Below are 19235 nucleotides of genomic sequence, written 5' to 3' on the forward strand. Positions count from 1 at the left end.
CTTAGACTCTGATTTCAAACAGGACTTCAGGCTTTATTGCTTAAATGACTATTTGTGGATTGTGCTATTAAAAAGTTGATTGTTTTTGCCTGGCTGCTGACACGAGGCTCTTTTCCATGGAGGGAGCTGGGGCTGAGAGTGGGATGCAGTGCTAGGGATGCTGTGCTCCTGCCCTATGTCCGTGCTCCTGCCCCAGATCCATGCTCCTGCCCCATGTCCATGCTCCTGCCCCAGATCCATGCTCCTGCCCCATGTCCATGCTCCTGCCCCACATCCATACTTCTGCTTTGCAACTTTTTCTCCCAAATTTTGCACTGGTGCAATAGGCTTAGGCAGGAGTGATCTTCAAACACTTGCTTAGCAAAGGTTTTATTTCTCATTGCACCCAAGTCCCATTGATTTTCTGCCAAAAGCTAGGCAGTTCTCTGAGGTGTTTATTTTCCATCTCACATGAGCAGGATGTCACCAGGCAGTGCCACCAAATGACGGAGCTCAGGAGCTTTCCTATGTACCCAGGCTGCTGTGAGGGAGATGACAAGATTGAGGAGGGGAGGGCAGGACTGTGGGGACACAACCCCTTTTAATCTGTCTCAGGCTGTGGTTTGTGACTGCACTGAAAGACTGTTGTTTCAGGAAGGCCCTTTGGGCCAAAATTACTGGTGTCATTCCTGTCAGTGCTCAGATTTGGTACAACACTTCTCTTGAGCCAGGTTGTACTGCTGGTGGCACAGGGCAGTCCAGTCCCATCCTTGTGTGATGCATCAGCTGTGTCCAGTGGAGGGAGACAAGAGCTTCCTGCACATATCTTGGGGCAACACCCTCTGATTCTTCTTGCAACTTGAAATAAGAAGCAGGACATGGTTATCCATGCCTTTGTCACTTGGCAGAGTCACAGAATAGTTGGGCTGGCAGGGACCTTTAGAGGCATCTAGTCCAACTCCCTGCTGTGAACAGAGACATCTTCAGCTACATCAAGTTCCTCAGAGCTCTGTCCTACCTGATTGTGAGTGTTTCCAGAGATGAGGCATCTACCACTGGGCAACCTATTCCAGTATTTTATCACCTTCATTGAGAAAAATACTTCTTCCTTATATCATGTCTAAATCTTTTTTTAGTTAAAAAACCATTACCCAATGTCCAGCTCAGTGTTTCTTATGACCTACAGTGGCCTTGATGTGTTGGTATCCATTGCCCAAGGAGGGAAAACAAGGCAAGAAAAGCTACACAGCTCCCTGGGGATGGATGAGCAAAGCTCAGATTTCCTTGTCTTAGTCACCACCTTTCTCCCTCAAAGGGACAAGCCCCAGTTTTGACTCCCCCTCCCTCTGTTCAGTGAGGGTTTTAGCACAGCGAGTGCAGAGCAGGCAGTTAGCTGCAAACTTTGGTCTCTGCGTGATCCATTACAGAGCAAGGTGTGAGTGTTTCTTGATGAGCTAAAGCAGCAGGTAAATTAATACCCAGACCTGGAGCCGTGCCCCTTCCTGCTGAGACCATCTTGGGTACAAACAGAAGGGTTTCTTGCAGTCGTGAGCACCCAGCGGGGCGAGGATCCTACCAAATGGCTTTTGAAGAGATCTGAAAGCAGGTAACAAACACGCAGGTTTTTAAAGTGTCTTCTTAATGCAAGCATCCTTAGGAGCTGTTATAAAGAAAGCATACATCTATTTAGTCATCTAAAACTTTATGCATGCTTTTATTCTAATTATCTAAACTTTGACAGCGGGGGAAAACTGGGAAAGGCCTTTTTCCTGGCGCGGTTGCTGTTTGCAGAGTTGGGTTTGCGTGTTTGCAAGCAGCTCTTAGTGTTCAGCAGAAACTTGTTCCAGAAAAGACAACTGTCTTGGGGGAAGGGAGCCTGGGCTCAACACAGGATTTAGCAGCCTTGGTTTGCTGGTCCCAGAGCCGATACAGCTCCTGCTTCACATCTTTTCAACATTCTCTTTCCAAAGCACAGTGGAAATACCAAATCTCACTGCAGCTCTGTGCATTGCGTTGGCTGTCATTTATGGTGGAGAAAACAGAGGCTACACAATATTGCTTGTGGTTGGAGGTGATGGTGGCTGAGCTGGGATTAGATTTTAGGGCTGCTTTCGAGTGAAATGGTTCATTAAACCTTCCAGCTTTCTGGGAGACGGAGTTGGGGAGGGAGAGGAAATTTCCGTCTTGATCAAAAGCGATATTCGGTTTGGGATGATAAAAATGATATTACAAAGTGTATTTCCAGCAGTGGAGTAGAAGATGATAAGTGAGGATTAGGTGTCAGGTACCAGCTGGAAGCCATGTGAATCATTACAATGAGGGTGGTGAAGCTCCAGCCCGGGTTGTCCACAGAGGTGGTGGCTCCAGAAATATTCAGAGCCAGGTTAGATGGGGCTTTGAGCAACCTGCTCTAGTTGAGGATGTCCTTGCTTATTGCAGGGATATTGGACTAGATGACCTTTAAAAATCCTTTCCAACCCAGACCATTCTATGATTCTATGCAGTTAGGATATTTATTCTTTAAATAAGTAAAAAGATGTCGTCCTCCACCCCCGCACACAAGAGAAAGCAATTTTGCTTTCCTGCTGATTTAACCAGTATTTAGCAAAAATGCTTAATCTGCCCTAAAAAAGCACAGTGTCAGTATCAAGAGAACAAATATCAAGGCTTTAACAAGGAGTGTCAATATTGACATTGTTCTGTGTTGAGGGATATTGGTAGGTTGTTTTCATTATTGTAAGCAACTTGTCACAGGAAAACTCTGATGGAGCTTTGCAAGCGCTGATAAAACCTGCAGGTGCTATTGAAATTGAGCTCTTGTTCGTGTGTGCTTTGAATATAATTTCCAGTTTCAGAAGTCAGCTTTATGACATTCTCATACCCCTACTCCCTTGCAGTCTCTCCCATCAGGCAGATCAAGCAGTCTTCCTGAAAAGTGTTATTGAAGGATTGAACACCTCAGCAGCTTGCAGAGATCTTCCTAGTGTGATCAGTTTGCTCCATGCCATGAGAATTACCCATTGCTGAGTCCACTTTTTGGGATTGGGAGCAGGTTGGACCCATCACCCCTAGTTTATTCAGAACTGTGGTTTTCTAGCTAGAAAATTAGTTCTAGGCTTCACACAGGTCTGGCTATTGCGGGAGCACAGCACTTTCATTTCACCATCCTGTGGGACCTATTTGTGTTTTCTACCAAGTTGTCAACACATTTTATTGAGATACCTACATTTTCCATGATTGCAATCCATCAAAATAATGGCCAGGCCTGACCTTACCTTAGGTTGGGTAATCCCAAAGAGAGATGGCTGCAGGGCATTTCAGGATTTACAGAATCATCATGGTACAGTGCTCATAGTACCTTTTGTGTATGTCTGCTTACAAGATGTGTGTTTATTTCATTCTTCATTCTGTTTTAAACTAATCCTCAAAATGCCACAAAGCAGAGTATTTCCAAATGAAGAGAGGATTTCTAAGGTTTAGGACAGAACAGGTCACCTGCAAATAACAAAGTTCCCTTATTTGACTCTGGTTGTAATGGATGTGTCTGCAATTGTGTTTCAGTTCTGCCACGTGGTGGTTATGGGGGAATTGTTTCCCTGGGGGCAGTAGGAGCTCCACAGTCCTTTGGTACAAGGCTCTAAAGGAGGGAAGACCCACAGGCTATGAAGACTCCTTTGTTTGTGGTGGCCAGGCGTCCATTTGGGGTGGCCAGCGTTGTTTGAGGAACAGAATTTTCTGTTGCTGAAGGTCTTGCTTGGGTGGAGAGGCACTGTGAGCCCTGCCAAAAGCAGCGAAAACCATGGCATTTGTCATATGGAGTCTTACCCAAATAAGCCTGAACCAGGATCTAAGTGAGGAATGGCCACTGCTCTGGCCCTCCTCTGCAGGATGAATATTATCTGTTCTCAGTTACATGCATGAAGAAACTGTGTATTTTTAGGGGATGTTTCCCAAAGTAGTGGTGGAGAGGGAGAGTTACTCTACTGCATGACATCCCAGAAAGCACCAAGTAGCACCCTGGGAGGTTGTCTTTGCTAAACAGGGTTTCTGTGATTAGACATTACTGGGTGTGCGTGGCCTTGTGCATCCCCTTCTTAGGGTCCTAAGGTTGAAGCATTGTCCAGGGGAGATCTGGGAAGGTCTCAGCTGGGCTCTTGACTTCACCGTGAGCTTCTGTGTGAGCTCAGGCAAACCAAACCTCTCCATCCCCCACCTCACCCCAGAGGAGAAGAATTATCTCCACACTGAGCTGAAGCTCACACTGCTGAGCTGCTCAGCTCCCAGAGAATCAAAAATCATACATCACCTGAAACAGAACCATACAATTCCCACCATCTAGTTCTGATTTTACCTGAATGTTCTTGGGGCTTGATTTTTGTTTTCAGGACCAGGCCATGGGGAGGCTGAGACAAGGGAGTGCATCTACTACAATGCCAACTGGGAGCTGGAGAAGACCAACCAGAGCGGCGTGGAGCGCTGCGAGGGGGAGAAGGACAAGCGGCTCCACTGCTACGCCTCCTGGAGAAACAACTCGGGCTCCATTGAGCTGGTGAAGAAGGGCTGCTGGCTGGATGACTTCAACTGCTATGACAGGTAATAGCCCAGCTGGTTTATCTAAAGACAGGTTTAATCGATCCTCTAAGTGTAAAGCTCGTGATTTTTTTGCATAGAGGAAAAGAAGGCAAGTCCAATTTAACTGGAAAAAGCATCCCCTGTAATTACTTCTGTTGTTAATGCAGCTCTCAGAATTGTCACTTACCTGCTTTGACTTTCTAAACAGAAGCTGCAAAAATAATTTTTAGGGGTTTTGTGTTGTGTTTTGTTTTGTATGTTTTTTCCCTAGCAAAGCTTTGATAATTCTGGCATTCATTGAAAAACCTGTCCTGTACCATCAAATGAAGAACAATATGTTCTTTCAGGAGCATTTGGTGATAGAAGTGAAAACTTGGAATCATTTGGTGCTGTCTAGAAAAGCAGAGATATCTGGGGGTGGTTAGGGGTTGAGATATTCTGGTGTTTGTGGTGTTGCAAAAAGTTCCACTGTTCTTTGGCTAAGTGAAGAGAAGGGCCAGGAGAAAGAGCAGGGCAGCAAAAGCAATGTAAGTTTGTGTGTCACTGCCTGTAGCAAGCTAAAAAGGAGTGAGGTTTTGTAGTGCAAAGGCTCCAGCCTCATTAAATAGCTGGGAAAATTAACTAGTCTTTTCTCACTTCCCTCGATGCAGCTCAACAAAGGGGAAAAGAATTACAGCTAAAGAAAACAGCCCTATGAAGTTTAGCAGTTGAAAAGGACAATGTTCAGTAGCTTTAAGCTCAGGGGTTTTGTTAAAAAAAAAAAACAAAACCAAACCAATGACTAACCAAGCAAGCCAAGCCCAGCCCTTTCAATAAGAATTAGCAACATAAAATTCAAGAATTTCCCTTGATAGAACACCGATGTAGGTGGATTTCACCTTTGTCTGCAATTCTCAGTTGTGCATCTTTGTAGCTTCTAGTTCTGAAAGCTTTAGGAAGATCAGGTGCTAAGCTGCGGGGTTAAGCTGGAACTAGATTTGTCCCACGGCTGCAGTGTTTTCTCCCCTTGGTGCTGTACACTGCTTTTGTGCCTGTTGTCTTGGCTTATCTCAGCTGTAAGTTGTTCCTCATCTTTGTTCTATTATTAGCTCCAGAGTTACTTTCCTACCACACCTATTCCCTTGCCAATTGAGTAGCCAGGCTCTATATATAGTTAAATTTTTATTCTTTCCCAATAAATCAATCCTCCTTGGCCCATTAGTCATCTTAATGCCGATTCTTCTGAGAACAGAAGGTCACTGTAGTTTCCTACTTCCAAGCAGAAGTGTTTACTGTAAACAGATTTCTCCTTTCAGTGCCTGCTCTCATATCCAGTGACACTTGTATTGTCACTGAGTGTCTCTGCAGGGATGTAGTGGTTCTTAAACTTTGTCATAATGTGTTGCTCTGTTACAATGGTAAAAAGTTTCTAGGGCTCCTCACCAGCCTTTTGCAGCCCTAGAATTCAGCATCCAGTATCTCATTGCCTGACTTTTCAAAGCCACAAGTTCCAGGGCAAAGCTAAAAGACCTTCTGAGAATTAAAAAACAGTACAAGTATCAAAAGCAACATTTAAAATAAAGGCTAGCTTTAATTATATAAAGGAATAAAGCCTCTTTAAATGCAATCCTTTTCATTTTCTCTCTTCCCTTGAGCACCCTTGGCAGACCTCCATGCAGGCAGTGTTGCATTTCAAGGTGGCAGAAATGGCTAAGATGATTTTTCCATCAGCGATGCTGTGCTGATGCCCTTCGTGTCTCTGGCACCTTTGGATGCCGAGTTTCTGGGAGCAGCCTTGGCAGATGCACCTGGATTCTGTTTCCTGGATGCAGGGCATGGTCCTGTTCTGCTTTTGTAGCACAGGCAGCACATCCTGGGATGTGCTGAGCACTCCCTCCTTTGTCGCTAGAACGTGGAAAAATTTGGGAGTGCAAGGGTTGGGACGTTGAGGGTGACAGCTCCTTACTCTGTTCTTTATCTCGAGGAAACAAGAATGTGGCACATGTACATTTAAGGTTATAGGAAAAAGGTAGTGTTTAAAAATCGACTTGTGTGCTCTTGTTTATTTACACGGCCCTGCCGGAGAGGTCATGTTCACATCCCCCTGCAGAGCACGTGAACCGCTCGGAAACGTGCCCCCACTGCCACAGAAAAATGTGTCAGTCTCTGCCACAGGTTCAGTTGTAATATTTGCTAAGTGTAACATGTCATACATACCTGGATGGCTTCGCTCAGAGACAGGGATAATGAATTGCAGATGTGGAGCAGGCTGTTTTCACTCATTAGCTTGATTTTTTTAACCAGCAGATTTAGCAAAGGATGTGTTTTCTATTGAGGGCTCCAACACTGATGCTGTTAAATCTAAAGGGCTTGTTATCTGATTTCAGGAAAAAGCATCTGGAAACGTTGTTTAACTTGTTGAAACATCTTTGTTCATTTGAATAAGTCAAATGGCTGCTTTTTTTTGCTTTGAAGTTGAAAAAAATGTGAGCCTGAAAAACAAACCAAGTGCTTCCCAGCTGAGACCTTGGAGGAGACAGTTTGGCTATAGCCAGTTTTTTTCCCCCAAAGGGACTAAAGCATTGAAAACTACTCAGTGCTAGGATTGAAGAGAGCCCTTTCCATTCTTCTCGTGGCAGTATGTCAGTGACAACACAGAAAGGGAGGCTTGGCATGGGTTCAGAAATGAGTAATAATGTCAAACGCATATGATTGTTTTGCTACTTCCTCCAAGTGGTTGAGGGAAGGAAGTTATGCATATAATTTAACTGGGCTTCAGGAAATAGTTTGATACAGTTCTCTGTGGAGAGCAGCTCTGCAAGCCTAATAACTAAAAGCAGGGCATAGCACAGCTAAAGGTGGCAGGGAAGGGAAGCAGCATTTAAGAAACAGAAAGAAATGACAGCTAGAGTACTGCAAAAATCACTGCACATCTCTTTTGGCATTGATCTGTGGGGAGAGGGAGGATGTGTGGAAGTGGAGTTGGTTTGATCCATGGAAGTCCCCTAAGGCCTTGCACAATGTGGAAGGAAATCTCAGTGCTGGGAAGGCTGTAGCAGTACCTGGATAAGAGGCAAAGGCAGAAAATGAGAGCTGCAACCTGATTTTCTTAAAGGTTTTTGTGCAGAAACAAGCTTTTTATGGAGGAGAGGGCACTTGAAAATTAAACTTAAAAACCCTAGAAACAAAATGAGAATCATAGGACCCTCAAATGGTCAGGGTTGGAAGGGACTTCTAATACCATCTAGTTCCAGCCCCCTGCCATTCCACAGGACCAAGGAGAATCCAAGTCCCATCCAACCCAACCTTGTAACGCTTCCAGGGACAAGGCATCCACAGCTTCTCTGGACAACCTGTTCCAGTGCCTCACCACCCTCACAGTAAAGAATTTGTACCTAATATCCAGCCTAAACCTGGCCTCTTTCAGTTCAAACCCTTTACCTTGAGCTATCACTGCATGCCCTCCATCCTGCAGCTGCCTCCTGCTACAGCAGGGCTGTTGCTGCTGCTGTCTGGTGCCCTTCGAATGTGCAGAGCTGGTGATGCTCAAGGCTGTGGGAGCAGCCTTAGCTCAGCCCTCGTCATGTTTGCTTTATGGCACAATCTTTAATTGCGTGATCAAATACATCTCTGCCCTGGCAGCCTTCATATGGGCTGTGGGAAAGTCACTGTTCAGGGACTGAGGCGTCTCTCTGTCGTTTTTCTCCTCCTCATTCTGCTAGCAGCAGCGGCTGTTATTTATTACTCACATCTAATGCCCTCAGTACATATGGAAGCATTTGTTTCCTTTGCAGTCTTTTCAAGGGTCTTTGCTATCCACTGGGGTATTTGAGTGCCAGGTTGTTTTCTGTAAGTGGAGACTGCTGATCTGTGCAGCGCAGCTGCAGGAAAAGGAGTGTGGAGGAGACAATTCGGGGCAGGTTGGCTCCCAAAGACAAGAGGCAGGAGTTGGCTGACAATGTTTTTCTCTCCCCTTCATTCTGTGTCTGGCACAGGCAGGAGTGTGTAGCCACAGAAGAAAACCCTCAGGTGTTTTTCTGCTGCTGCGAGGGCAACTATTGCAATGAGAAATTTACCCACTTGCCTGAAGTCACCGGCCCAGAAGGTGAGTGACCGGGAGGACAGGGAGCTGGGGTCTTTTCCTCTAGACACAGTTTCCAAGGGTTTTAATAGAAACATAGAATGTCCTGAGTTGGGAGCGACTCACAAGGATCATCAAGTCCAACTCCTGGCCCCACATAGGCAACCCCCAAGATTCACACCATGTCCCTGGGAGTGTTGTCCAAATGCTCCTTGATCTCTGAGCTTGGTGCTGTCTCCACCTCCGTGGGGAGCCTGTTCCAGTGCCCAACTACTCTCTGGGTGAAGAACCTTTTCCTAATATTTGTGCTAATCCTCCTCTGATTCAGCTTCAGCATTGAGTTGTTGGATGTCTTGGTTACAAAGTCAGAAATCCTTTTGCTACAGTACTTTAAGAGTAGTTTTTTAAAGGTGGTTTCACTCTGTAGCTAAAGCTGTACCAACACTTTGGATACCATCAGAGAGGGTTACGTTTTCTTTATGGTGGACAGTTCACTGTGGATTGTTACAAAACAAAATCCCACACAAGGGGAAGAGGGGAGAGTGATTTATACAGCATGGATTGAGCCTCAACATCTTAAAAGATGCCTTCCTCATTAAATTCATAGGTATGGGTCTCCAGATACCTTGAGCATCTGGGATTTTTGCATTTGATATTTTGTTGGTCTGAGGATTGAAAGGGAAAGGGTGTGTGTCAGCTTTCAGACTCTGTGGATATGCATCAAGGAAGAAAAGTAATAGCAGAACCTTCTTCAGAGGCTAACAGAAAAACAATGATTCTTTTAGATGTATATTTTTTAAAGTATCATTCAATAAAAACTATTGAAACAGGTGAATCTTTTCCTTAGGTTGGTTTGAACTACTTGCGTTTACTGAAATGTCCCAATAGACCTTTATCAGATTTTCCTGGGCTGTCCTGATAGGTTTTTAATTGTTTACATGGGTTATATTATCTCCTGTTATTAAGATACCCGTAGCAACCTAGTAGCAAATATTCTTTCTCTCACAGTTTTTTGTTTAATTTGGCAAGTCTTGCTATTTTTTCCTTCCCTGTCTCCAACATAGCAACATGGCTCCATTTAGTATTCCCATTGTTTGTGTCTCAACTGCACTGATGTAATTTGGAACAAGAACTACTGTGGGAATAGTGCATTTGATTGTGGCTCCGGCAGCATTTTACTAAAAACTGACAACTTGTCAATCACTGTGAAAGGTAAAGCAACGCTGCAAGGGATTTCGTGCTCTCTTAATTCATTTGGAAGGGTTAAGAGGAGGAAATGTTCTGCTTTTATGTATCCCAACAAGAAATAACTATCCTAAATAAAGGTCAGATGGAGGCTCAGCTTGCAAAGTGTGGTTTGGGCCATTGTAACTCCATTACTAACGTTACTTCTATGGAGAAGAGAAAACCATGGAGCCTTATAAATACTGTTGGGTGTGATGGGACGTGAGAGCCAGCACTGTCAGCTTTGGAGTGGAGGGACAGATGGGGTTTGGCTGCCTCTGGATGTGCATCTGACAGTGCTGCTGCATTCTTGAAGGTCCTTTTCCCTCGCTGTCCTGGGTTAGGGCAAATTTAGGAGGAAATCTCCGAATAGGGTCCCTCTGGAAAGCAAACCCAAAAGGTCCCTCCCCCCAGCCGGTCCAGGAAAAGAACTTCCTCGGAGAAAAGTGGAAAAGACTATTTATTTAACAAACAAAATGCCCACAAGTGTAAAGAATGAATAATATAAAATGATAAAACCTCTTGCTGCTCTGAAGGGGGATGGCAAACTTAAGAAAATCCTTGCCGTGGGTAGCTCAGCTCACTCAGTTCTTTATCAGTCCCAGTCCCTCTGGAGGTCCAGGCCCAGTGGGCTGCAGGTGCCAGCCCTTGGTGCTCCTCTGGGGTTTTCAGTCCAGAGCAGATTTAAAGAGTCTCAAGAAAAAGGAAAAAAAAAACAGTCCAGGGAACTTCTGTGCCCTAGCTAGCTAAAACTAACTAAAAAGCAAGAAATACCTGTGTCCCAGCCGAACACTGTCCGGAGAGGAATGTGCAGGAGCGAGAGCTGTTTTCAAAACAAACTTGGCGCTTCTCCTTTCCCTGCTTTGCTCTCAGAGCCAGTCATAAAGACACAGGACTCAACAGACAGCACACACAGAACATGACTGGGGATAGCATCACAAGGTGCCCCTAGGACCCCTGCTCACCCCGCTCTTTTCTCACAGTCATATACGAGCCGCCGCCGCCAGCGCCCTCGCTGCTCAACATCCTGGTGTACTCGCTGCTGCCCATCGCCGTGCTGTCCGTGGCCATCCTGCTGGCCTTCTGGATGTACCGGCACCGCAAGCCTCCCTACGGCCACGTGGACATCATCGAGGTGAGGGGGAGCTCCCCTTTGTCTGGGCCGTGCAAAAGGCATGGGGGCTGCTCAGTGAGTGCTCACGTCCGCTTTTGGTTCACTCTTTTCAGGTGGCCTAACTCTTCTTCTCTGCTTTTTGGTGTTGGTGGCACAGTTGGCCTCTGTGGAAGTGTCAGACTGATGGGGTTTAGGTGGGGTAACCACCATGTCTGAGGTATCTCAGGGAGAGAATTAGACAGCCCTGCTTGGTGGCTGCCCTTCCTCCCAAATTCTCAAACCCATTGACTGATTTCAGCCAACTTTGTAGAGCATCTGAGATCTGAGAGATGTTAAAGTTCCTGCCAGCTTTGTGGGAGGAGGGAAGATGCTTTCCCTGATGAAACTCAGGTTTTATGAGCCCTCAGAGAATGGGTGCAGGAGGTTTTGGGGTGATCTGCTTGCAGCCTTCCAGTACCTGAAGGGAGCCCACAAGAAAGATGGAGATGGACTTCATACAAGAGTATGTGGTGACAGGGACAAGTACAATTAGGTTAAAAGTGAAAGGGAACAGGTTTAGATTAGATAGTAGGAAAATTTCCTTGTCAGGATGGTAGGCCCTGGCACAGGCTGCCCATGGAAGTTGCCCCATCCCTGGAGGTGCTCAAGCCCAGGCTGGATGGGGCTCTGAGCAACCTGGTCCAGTGGAAGGTGTCCCTGCCCATGGTAGGGGGGTTGGAACTGGATTCTCAGGGTTGTAGTTTTCCTGAGATTCTCCTTGGGGTTGGTGTTCCCCAAGGTAATAAGGGTCTCCCAAGGTTGCTGTTCCCTAGGAGTTTCCCCTGGGTTGCTGTTCCCCGAGGTAATAAGGTTTTCAGTCTTCTCTTTGCCCTAAGTGTTACACACCAGAGGTAGAGACGACAAACTGAGTCCACCGGTGCACATTTCCAAGGTTGTTTATTCTTCATTATCTCAGTCCTTTTTCAACTCTGCCAGGCACTTCCCTGGCAGGGTACCTTATCTTAGTTCTTTCTCAGCTCTGCAAGGTGTCTCCGCAGAGCAGGACACGCGGCAGACTGGGCGGATCAGAGAGCCCCGCACCTTATGTACAGTACCCCTGACCCAACCACTGTCCGAGACGTATTTTTTATTTACAAAATTTTACCAATACCTATTACCTATACTAACATGTCAGTTCTACTCTAAACCAATCTCTAAAACCCAACTCAGCACAAGATGGGGGATGAGAACAAGAACAAGGAGCACAGGGGCCACTCCCCAATTCCTCCATCTTGTCTCTTCAGCCCCATATGCTAAGAATCCTAATTTCTATATTTATATTCTATAATAAACCATCCACTACTTATTTCAAATTCTTAGGATTTGTGATTCTTCCTGCATGTGAGTGTTCACTCCCATGGACAGGAATCAGAGTCAGTGTCCTCCTGGGACCTGTGTGGGTCTAACTGACCCCCCTGTACAGATCCCAGACCCCCCTGTCCGGTCTCCAAACCCTCCAGGGTGGCCAGAGGGATGTTCTAGACTCCGACACTGGATGATCTTTAAGGTTCCCCTGCAACCCAAACCATTCAATGATACTGTGAACCTTTCCCATCTGGAAAAGCAGGGAGGACAGAGCTCCAACCCCACACATCCTACAGGGTCACATTGTTCTCCTGGACAAATGCAGAGTTTAAACAAGGTGATCTGTAGGATGCTGACAGACGTGTTCACTGCCTGTGGCTGGGGTGACATGGAACATGCTAATGTAGTGAAGAGCAGTGGGATGTTTTAGATGTAGTTGGCTGTCTGGTCACAAAGATCAAAATGTTACCACTTTTGGCAGGAGGTAGCCTTGAGGACATTGGTGCTTTACAGCCCAAAATGACTTTTTCTTTAAAAACACAGGAGAATTCAGGTTTTGCCCAGAGCATGGCAGGCAGTAGTGTCACCAAGTGACACTTGGAGGTGTAGATTGTTATGTGTGTTCTATATCAATATCTTACAGAGGAAGCAAAACAGGGAATTTCAGGCTGTTCTTGCTGCAAACAGTACACCTAAATAATTTGTATTAGATACATGTCACTTCTTCATGCTTCTTTCCCACGTGCAGTCTCTCAATTCCCCCCCTCCCTTTATTTTACAGTCCAGCCCCAGATGGTGACAGTGTTTTTTTCTCCTGTGCAGGACCCTGGCCCACCACCCCCTTCTCCCCTGGTTGGCCTAAAGCCCCTGCAGCTCTTGGAGATCAAGGCAAGGGGACGCTTTGGCTGCGTGTGGAAGGCTCAGCTGATGAACGACTACGTAGCAGTGAAAATCTTCCCTATTCAGGTGAGAGGGACACTGCATTAGGTTCTTACTTGCCAGAGGCTTCCTCATCAGTGCTGAGAAGCTCTAAGTGCCTATGGAGATTATGGTTTTCGAGACCATTACAAGGATGCATTTGGGCTGGGGGAAAAAGTTCAAGGACCCTTCCTTCCTACACTTCTCCCTGCATTATCTCATTACCAAATGCTTCCTGTAGTAGTACTTGTTGCAAGAAGGGCAAAAACAAGCATATTCTGAATTCTACAGGGTATGTTAACTTCCCTGCAAATGTCTGTGTTGTTTAAATCCAGCAAGGCAGGGTGTAGCTGCCATGCCCAAAGTGCACACAAAGGGCCAGAGCCCTGGCTTTGTGTGTCCTGCTTGGGTGGGTTGTAAATCTGGATCCAAACCTAGTGAGCAGTTTACAGCCTCCAAAGGCAGAGCCCTGGTGCAAAGCAAATTGTACTGCAGCGTTTCTGTCAGCTCCTGTCTTCTGCCCTAGGAAACCTTTGAACACTCCTGACTTGATTCTCTAGGAATTGCAGATGAAAAGAGTAAAGCAATCAAAAGTCAAGTGAAAGAAAAATGACTAAAACATCCTTGTGCTCCTCGCTGTCTGCTTCATTACTTTTTCACCTCGTATTTGTTGTCATAGCGTTGCTAAAGGAGATCTGTACATCTTCTGTCCAAGCCAGCTGTGACCTACTAGGAAATATTCAATAGAGCCTAGATTAGATTTTGCAATTGCAACAATTACACTACAAGGCTGATCCTGGGTGCTGTATGCACAGGCTTTCTTCTTCCAAGTATCCTTAGGAAATCTTGAAAAATCTTATTTCTCAGTAAGGTTAAGTTTGGCTTCCTCTCTGCTCCCCACACATGTCCTTTAGGAACAGCTGAGGATAATTTTGGAGAGGGGAGACTGAGGACAGCAACTTGTCTTTCTTCGTTAGGGAAAACAGCCTCATTTTGAAGGGATGCATCACATCCTGACACTGGAGCATGATTTTTAGAGTAGTGTGAGCAGCTCTGACTGAACTGAAGGAGCTGTTTGCTTTAAAGGGAAGCGTGATCTTTGATGGTGCGTTTCTCCCTGCTTCAGGATAAGCAATCTTGGCAGAGTGAGAGGGAGATTTTCAACACTCCTGGCATGAAGCATGAAAACCTTTTGCAATTTATCGCAGCAGAGAAAAGGGGGACAAACCTGGAGACAGAGCTCTGGCTGATCACAGCTTTCCACGACAAGGTAATGTATCATTGCACATACATTTTGGGAAGGCAAAGAGGGAGCTGGTTGTGATACAGCAGGATTATAATCCCTGTAATCTTCCAGTCTGCTCCTGATGGGGCACAACTCTGTGGTAGCAAAGTGCTCCTGCTCCCTGCCTTCAAAGACCCTTCTTTTAGTTTTCAAGGCTTTCCTACACAAAGGATTAATAAAAGTGGGATTTAGGAAGGGAGAGAGGCACAAAAGGCCACATCTCACATCTGTGGTGGCCACCATCTCTTGATGTGCCTCATGAGATACTGATTTCACAGACCCAACTTGCCCCTAGCAGATGGGCTCCATGTTTGCTTTTGAGGCTTGGGGCACATCTTTCACTTCATGGATTGCTTTAGTTATAAAGCATGACTAACACTTAAAATAAACGTGCAAATCTAGGGGTTGAGCCAGCAGTGTTATCCCCCTGGTAAATCCAAGGTCTACTTGAGTCAATCATTGCCACAACCAGCTGATACAATGCTTCATCTTGCATGGAAGGCTTTCCTCTTGCTGAGGTTAGATGAATTGCTCTGGTTAAAGATGATTTTTTCCTTTTCTTACCTCCCTCCCCTTCCCTGGCAGATAAGCAGATACGAGGAGATCTGTGCTGTCAAGGGCTGAAAACTCATGAACACTTCTGATTTTTCTTTCTTTTCACTTTCACTGGTGATTTTCCCCCCATCCCACGTTAAATCAAGGCTCAGATTTTTCAAGCAGTCTCTAAACCATTCTCAACTCAACAGCTGGCACATCTGTCACGTAGAGCTGTCTAAGATTAAGAACTGACAATGTTCTGTTCTGCAGGGTTCTCTGACTGATTACCTGAAGGGCAACATTATCAGCTGGAATGAGCTCTGCCATGTTGCAGAAACAATGGCCCGTGGCTTGTCCTACCTTCATGAAGATGTCCCCTGGTGCAAAGGTGAAGGACACAAACCTGCCATAGCACACAGGTAAAGCCTCTTTCGTTGACACTGTCATTGAAATGATGCTGTTGAATGGAGGAGGAAGTTGTGCTTTTAGGAAATAAAGGCCTTTTAACCCAGCAAATCCTGTGCTATGACAACAATTTTTTTCAACCCCACATAAAATGGTGAGGGGCAAATAAGTGTCTTGCCTGTGGAATAGCACAGTTGGTAGTGGCTGATGGTGAATGTCTGAAGAGTAGGGGCTTCCCTCTTCTACCAACTCTTCCTTGTGGTGGGAAGGAAATTCTGGTTGCTGCAGAGCCACTCTTTGAAAGGACTTGGCTTGATAAAACCATCAGATTATGATCCCTGTATTTCTATGGCTGCAGCAGGAGCTGGACCTTATTTTCCCCTGATTTAGACTGATGACTCCACTGCGTGTCTTCCCACAGAGCCTTTGATCGTTAGGTAAAAAATGGAGAAACTGTGGGAATGCAGAAAATGGCTGCTAGTTACTTTTCCCTGTACTTTTTGAAGGCCCAAATCGTGCCAGGGTGCTTATGAGACACCACAGCAGGTGCCACCCTGCCCCTGAGACCTCCTGGCATTCACTTCTACCTACCTGGGTGGCAGTGAAGAGGGGACAGCAAGAAAGCAGTTGGGTTAAACCATCCTCATGTTTTAGCCCTTCTCCAAAGTCCCACACTGCTTGCCCTAGACTGAAGCATCTCTTCTGAGTGGTTAGCTCGTGGCAGGGCAGGATGGGGGAGATTTCCAGAAGGATTTACAGGCTGTAATCCATGGCCATACTCCCCCGCCACCCACTGCATTTCATCTAGGAGAGATTTAAACCCCATATCCAGCTGCAGCAATTTGTACCAGATCTAGCAGGCCTGGCTTTATGTATGGCAAGATAATCCCTGTTTTTGCACGGGTATCCCTGCCCCCAGAACACCCCACCTCCCCAAACCTGAAAGTTTAGAAGAGCTGGGGCTTTTGAAAGAACCTGCAGCTGCCTTTGTGCTGCTCCTGGAGCTGACCCCTGTGTCCCTGACATTTGTCCCTGTAGAATAAAGGCAGTGGTTTATAGATGAAAATTCCTAAGGGTGGGGAGCAGAGGAAGGCTATAGAAAGGCTTTAAAGCAACAGATCGTGCTCATTAGTGTCCCTGTCCATTTAGCAAGTGATAAAAGCTGGAGAATGCAGCATTTGTGCGAATTTAGCACATACCTAGTGGAGGAGGGATTTCAGGACACAAGGGATTTCCCTCGGATTACCCCACTCCTTTTAATTTTATTTTTGAAAGAAAACACTAAACGCATTTTAAATCTGGGGAGGGGGGCGTGGGGGATGTTTTTGAACAGCTTCCCACAGTGCACAAGGATGGAGATGCTGGGGTTGCCAGGTGGAACTCCCCAGTCACTGCCGGGCAGGGGTTCAGCAAACTCGCCTGGCCCCCGGCACTAAAAGGAAGGATTAAGGTTATGGAATCACTTGTTGGTGCAAAAGTGCCCCCACGTGGAAGCTGCAAATAAAATCTCCTGTGTCTCAATCGAATTAACTCACCCATTACTCATAGTCTGCTTGTTCTGTATTCCCTAGTTTGAAGTGCTATATGGAAAAAAAAAATTTTTTTCTTCTTTTCATGCCACTTTTCTTTGTCAGTGACCATTTTAGAATGGTCTAATGCATATGATGTTATGTGAATTCTATTTGGTGTAGCTTGGATTAAGTCCTCCTCCCCGGCCTAGATACATTTGCATTGCAGCTCAGACGTGCCTGTTCAGGGTGGTTTGTGGAAGGAAGGAAAGCATGGAAAACTGGGGGAATGTATGGAAGTAGGGGGAAAAATGGAATTGCAAAGGGAAATCCCTGCATCATATATCAAGATGTAGGAGTTAACTGTTGCATGCCCAAAGGGCACTGCAGGTGAGCAACAGCAGCACATGCCCTTACAGCAATGCTGGTTCACATCTTGTTTCACATTGGAGGCACATCGTTCAGGCAGATTGTCTGATAATTTCTGTGTGGCCCTCATCGAGCCACTGCTTTGCAAAAATCTCGTGCACAATCTGTGCCATCCGGAGGGCATAATCCCCTAAAGCTGAACGAGCAAAGGCGTTTATCCATGTCATTAGATGATGGCTGTTTCCTAAGCCTGTGGGGGAACTGCTACATGCATGGAAGCAGGCAGTCTCTAGGATGACAGACAGTGGGAAATGCAGTTTTTCTGTGTAATGGAGGGGGACCAATGTTTAGGAGACTCTGCAAAGCTGCACTGAGTCCCTAGAGGTGATGGAGGCTGGTTTCTGATGGGGTTCACTTCCCCCATCTTAATCCTCAAGCCAGAAATGCCCATCGTGCTGTGTTTAGCTTAGAAAGGATAAATCCTCTCTTCTGATATTTTAAGCTCAGAATCAGAGGCTGGGTGGCACAGGATGATTTTTGCTTGCAGTGCTTTGAGCTGTTGCTCTGGCATCTGAGGCTGCAAGGAGCAGCCCCTTCTCTATGGTCCAGCAGTTTCTCTCTTCACAAAGAATTTTGACAGGTCTCTCTAGTGCAGAACAATCGTATCTGCCCTCATTAATTATTTTGTGCAGGCCTGCAATGTCCTGCAATCAGCAGGGTCACCGAGTGAATTGATGATAGGGAAGTTATAATGCTGAGCATACAGGACAATTGCCATCTGCTGTCTAAGGTCTGTAATTTAATTAGATTGCCAAACATTCCTTTTCAGATGAAAATGCAGGAAGCTCAGGGAACAGGGCTCGACTGGTTAAGGCATCTCAGTGTGATCTTCCTCCAACCCCCACCCTTCCCCAGCCCCTGCAGATTTACCTGAGCTGCCCTGAAATGATCCCGCTGCAGCACAGGACTGATACAAATATCCCCTTCAAGCACAGACCCACCATCTCTACTGCAAATTCTTGCACACTGCCTGCTCTGACCCTGACAGCGTGTCTTGAGTGTGGCCTCACCCCCTTCCCTGCTTGCTTTCCAACCCTCTGAATTCTCCAGGGAAGATCAATCCAACAATTACAACAGAAGGCTAATAGATGACTATGGCAAAAGTCTGTTGAAGCATGTAGTCAAGGGTGGAGAGAGTCTCACCAGCATCTGCTGATTTCTAGAAAGATCGAATTTTGTAGATAGGAGCAAACATCCTTACTAGGATAAAGAGTAATGTCCTCCCTTAACCTGCCTTGTTTTTGTTCTTGGGAATGAGAAGGGCCCAGAAGAAGAGGGTCCAGAGCTGGTGCTTGGAGCAAGAAGTGGTGCCTTATATACAGCTTGGTCTAATTAAAAGAGCCCCTTCAGATCAGATTTTATTTTGAGATTAATTCACTGTAGATTTTGGCTGAGTCTGTGCTGGTCAGCTCAGGGCTGCTTGGTGGTGTTTTAGGGACAAGGGCAGTGAGAAGCAGCCAAGTTTGCAGCACTGACCATGCTGGGAATCTGGGGAAGAAAGGAGGAAAGGGGCTGATTTACTGGGAGCTGCTAAGCCTACAGACAATGTGTGTGCTGCAGTGTGATTTAGACACATGCCATGATAAACCCTTCCCTGACTTCTTGATTTGTCCATAGGGACTTCAAGAGTAAAAACGTCTTGCTGAAGAATGACTTGACAGCTGTGCTAGCTGATTTTGGACTGGCTGTACGGTTTGAACCTGGAAAACCTCCAGGGGACACTCACGGACAGGTAATCATTACCTTTAACTTTCTAAAAAGTTAGCTTCTCTGGAGTGGGGGCTAGTTTGTGTAGATGCATTTAATTCTCTTTGAGATATGTATTTTTTCCATAAAAATTTGTGTTTGGATATAAATTCT

General features: G+C 45.9%; 1 protein-coding gene across 1 annotated transcript in view; it reads left to right on the forward strand.

Annotated features, from left to right (window-relative positions):
* The window catches only part of ACVR2B (activin A receptor type 2B), a 105799-nt gene that overhangs the window by 71707 nt on the left and 14857 nt on the right, over window positions 1–19235 (forward strand). Inside the window, exons 2-8 of the mRNA XM_063416450.1 lie at window positions 4365–4572; window positions 8526–8635; window positions 10819–10970; window positions 13116–13259; window positions 14338–14481; window positions 15304–15452; window positions 18993–19107. Of these exons, the coding sequence (XP_063272520.1) occupies window positions 4365–4572; window positions 8526–8635; window positions 10819–10970; window positions 13116–13259; window positions 14338–14481; window positions 15304–15452; window positions 18993–19107 (1022 nt within the window). The remainder of the gene's footprint in view (window positions 1–4364; window positions 4573–8525; window positions 8636–10818; window positions 10971–13115; window positions 13260–14337; window positions 14482–15303; window positions 15453–18992; window positions 19108–19235) is intronic.

Source organism: Prinia subflava, chromosome 1, assembly GCF_021018805.1.
Source record: "Prinia subflava isolate CZ2003 ecotype Zambia chromosome 1, Cam_Psub_1.2, whole genome shotgun sequence".
Taxonomy (NCBI): Eukaryota; Metazoa; Chordata; class Aves; order Passeriformes; family Cisticolidae; genus Prinia; species Prinia subflava.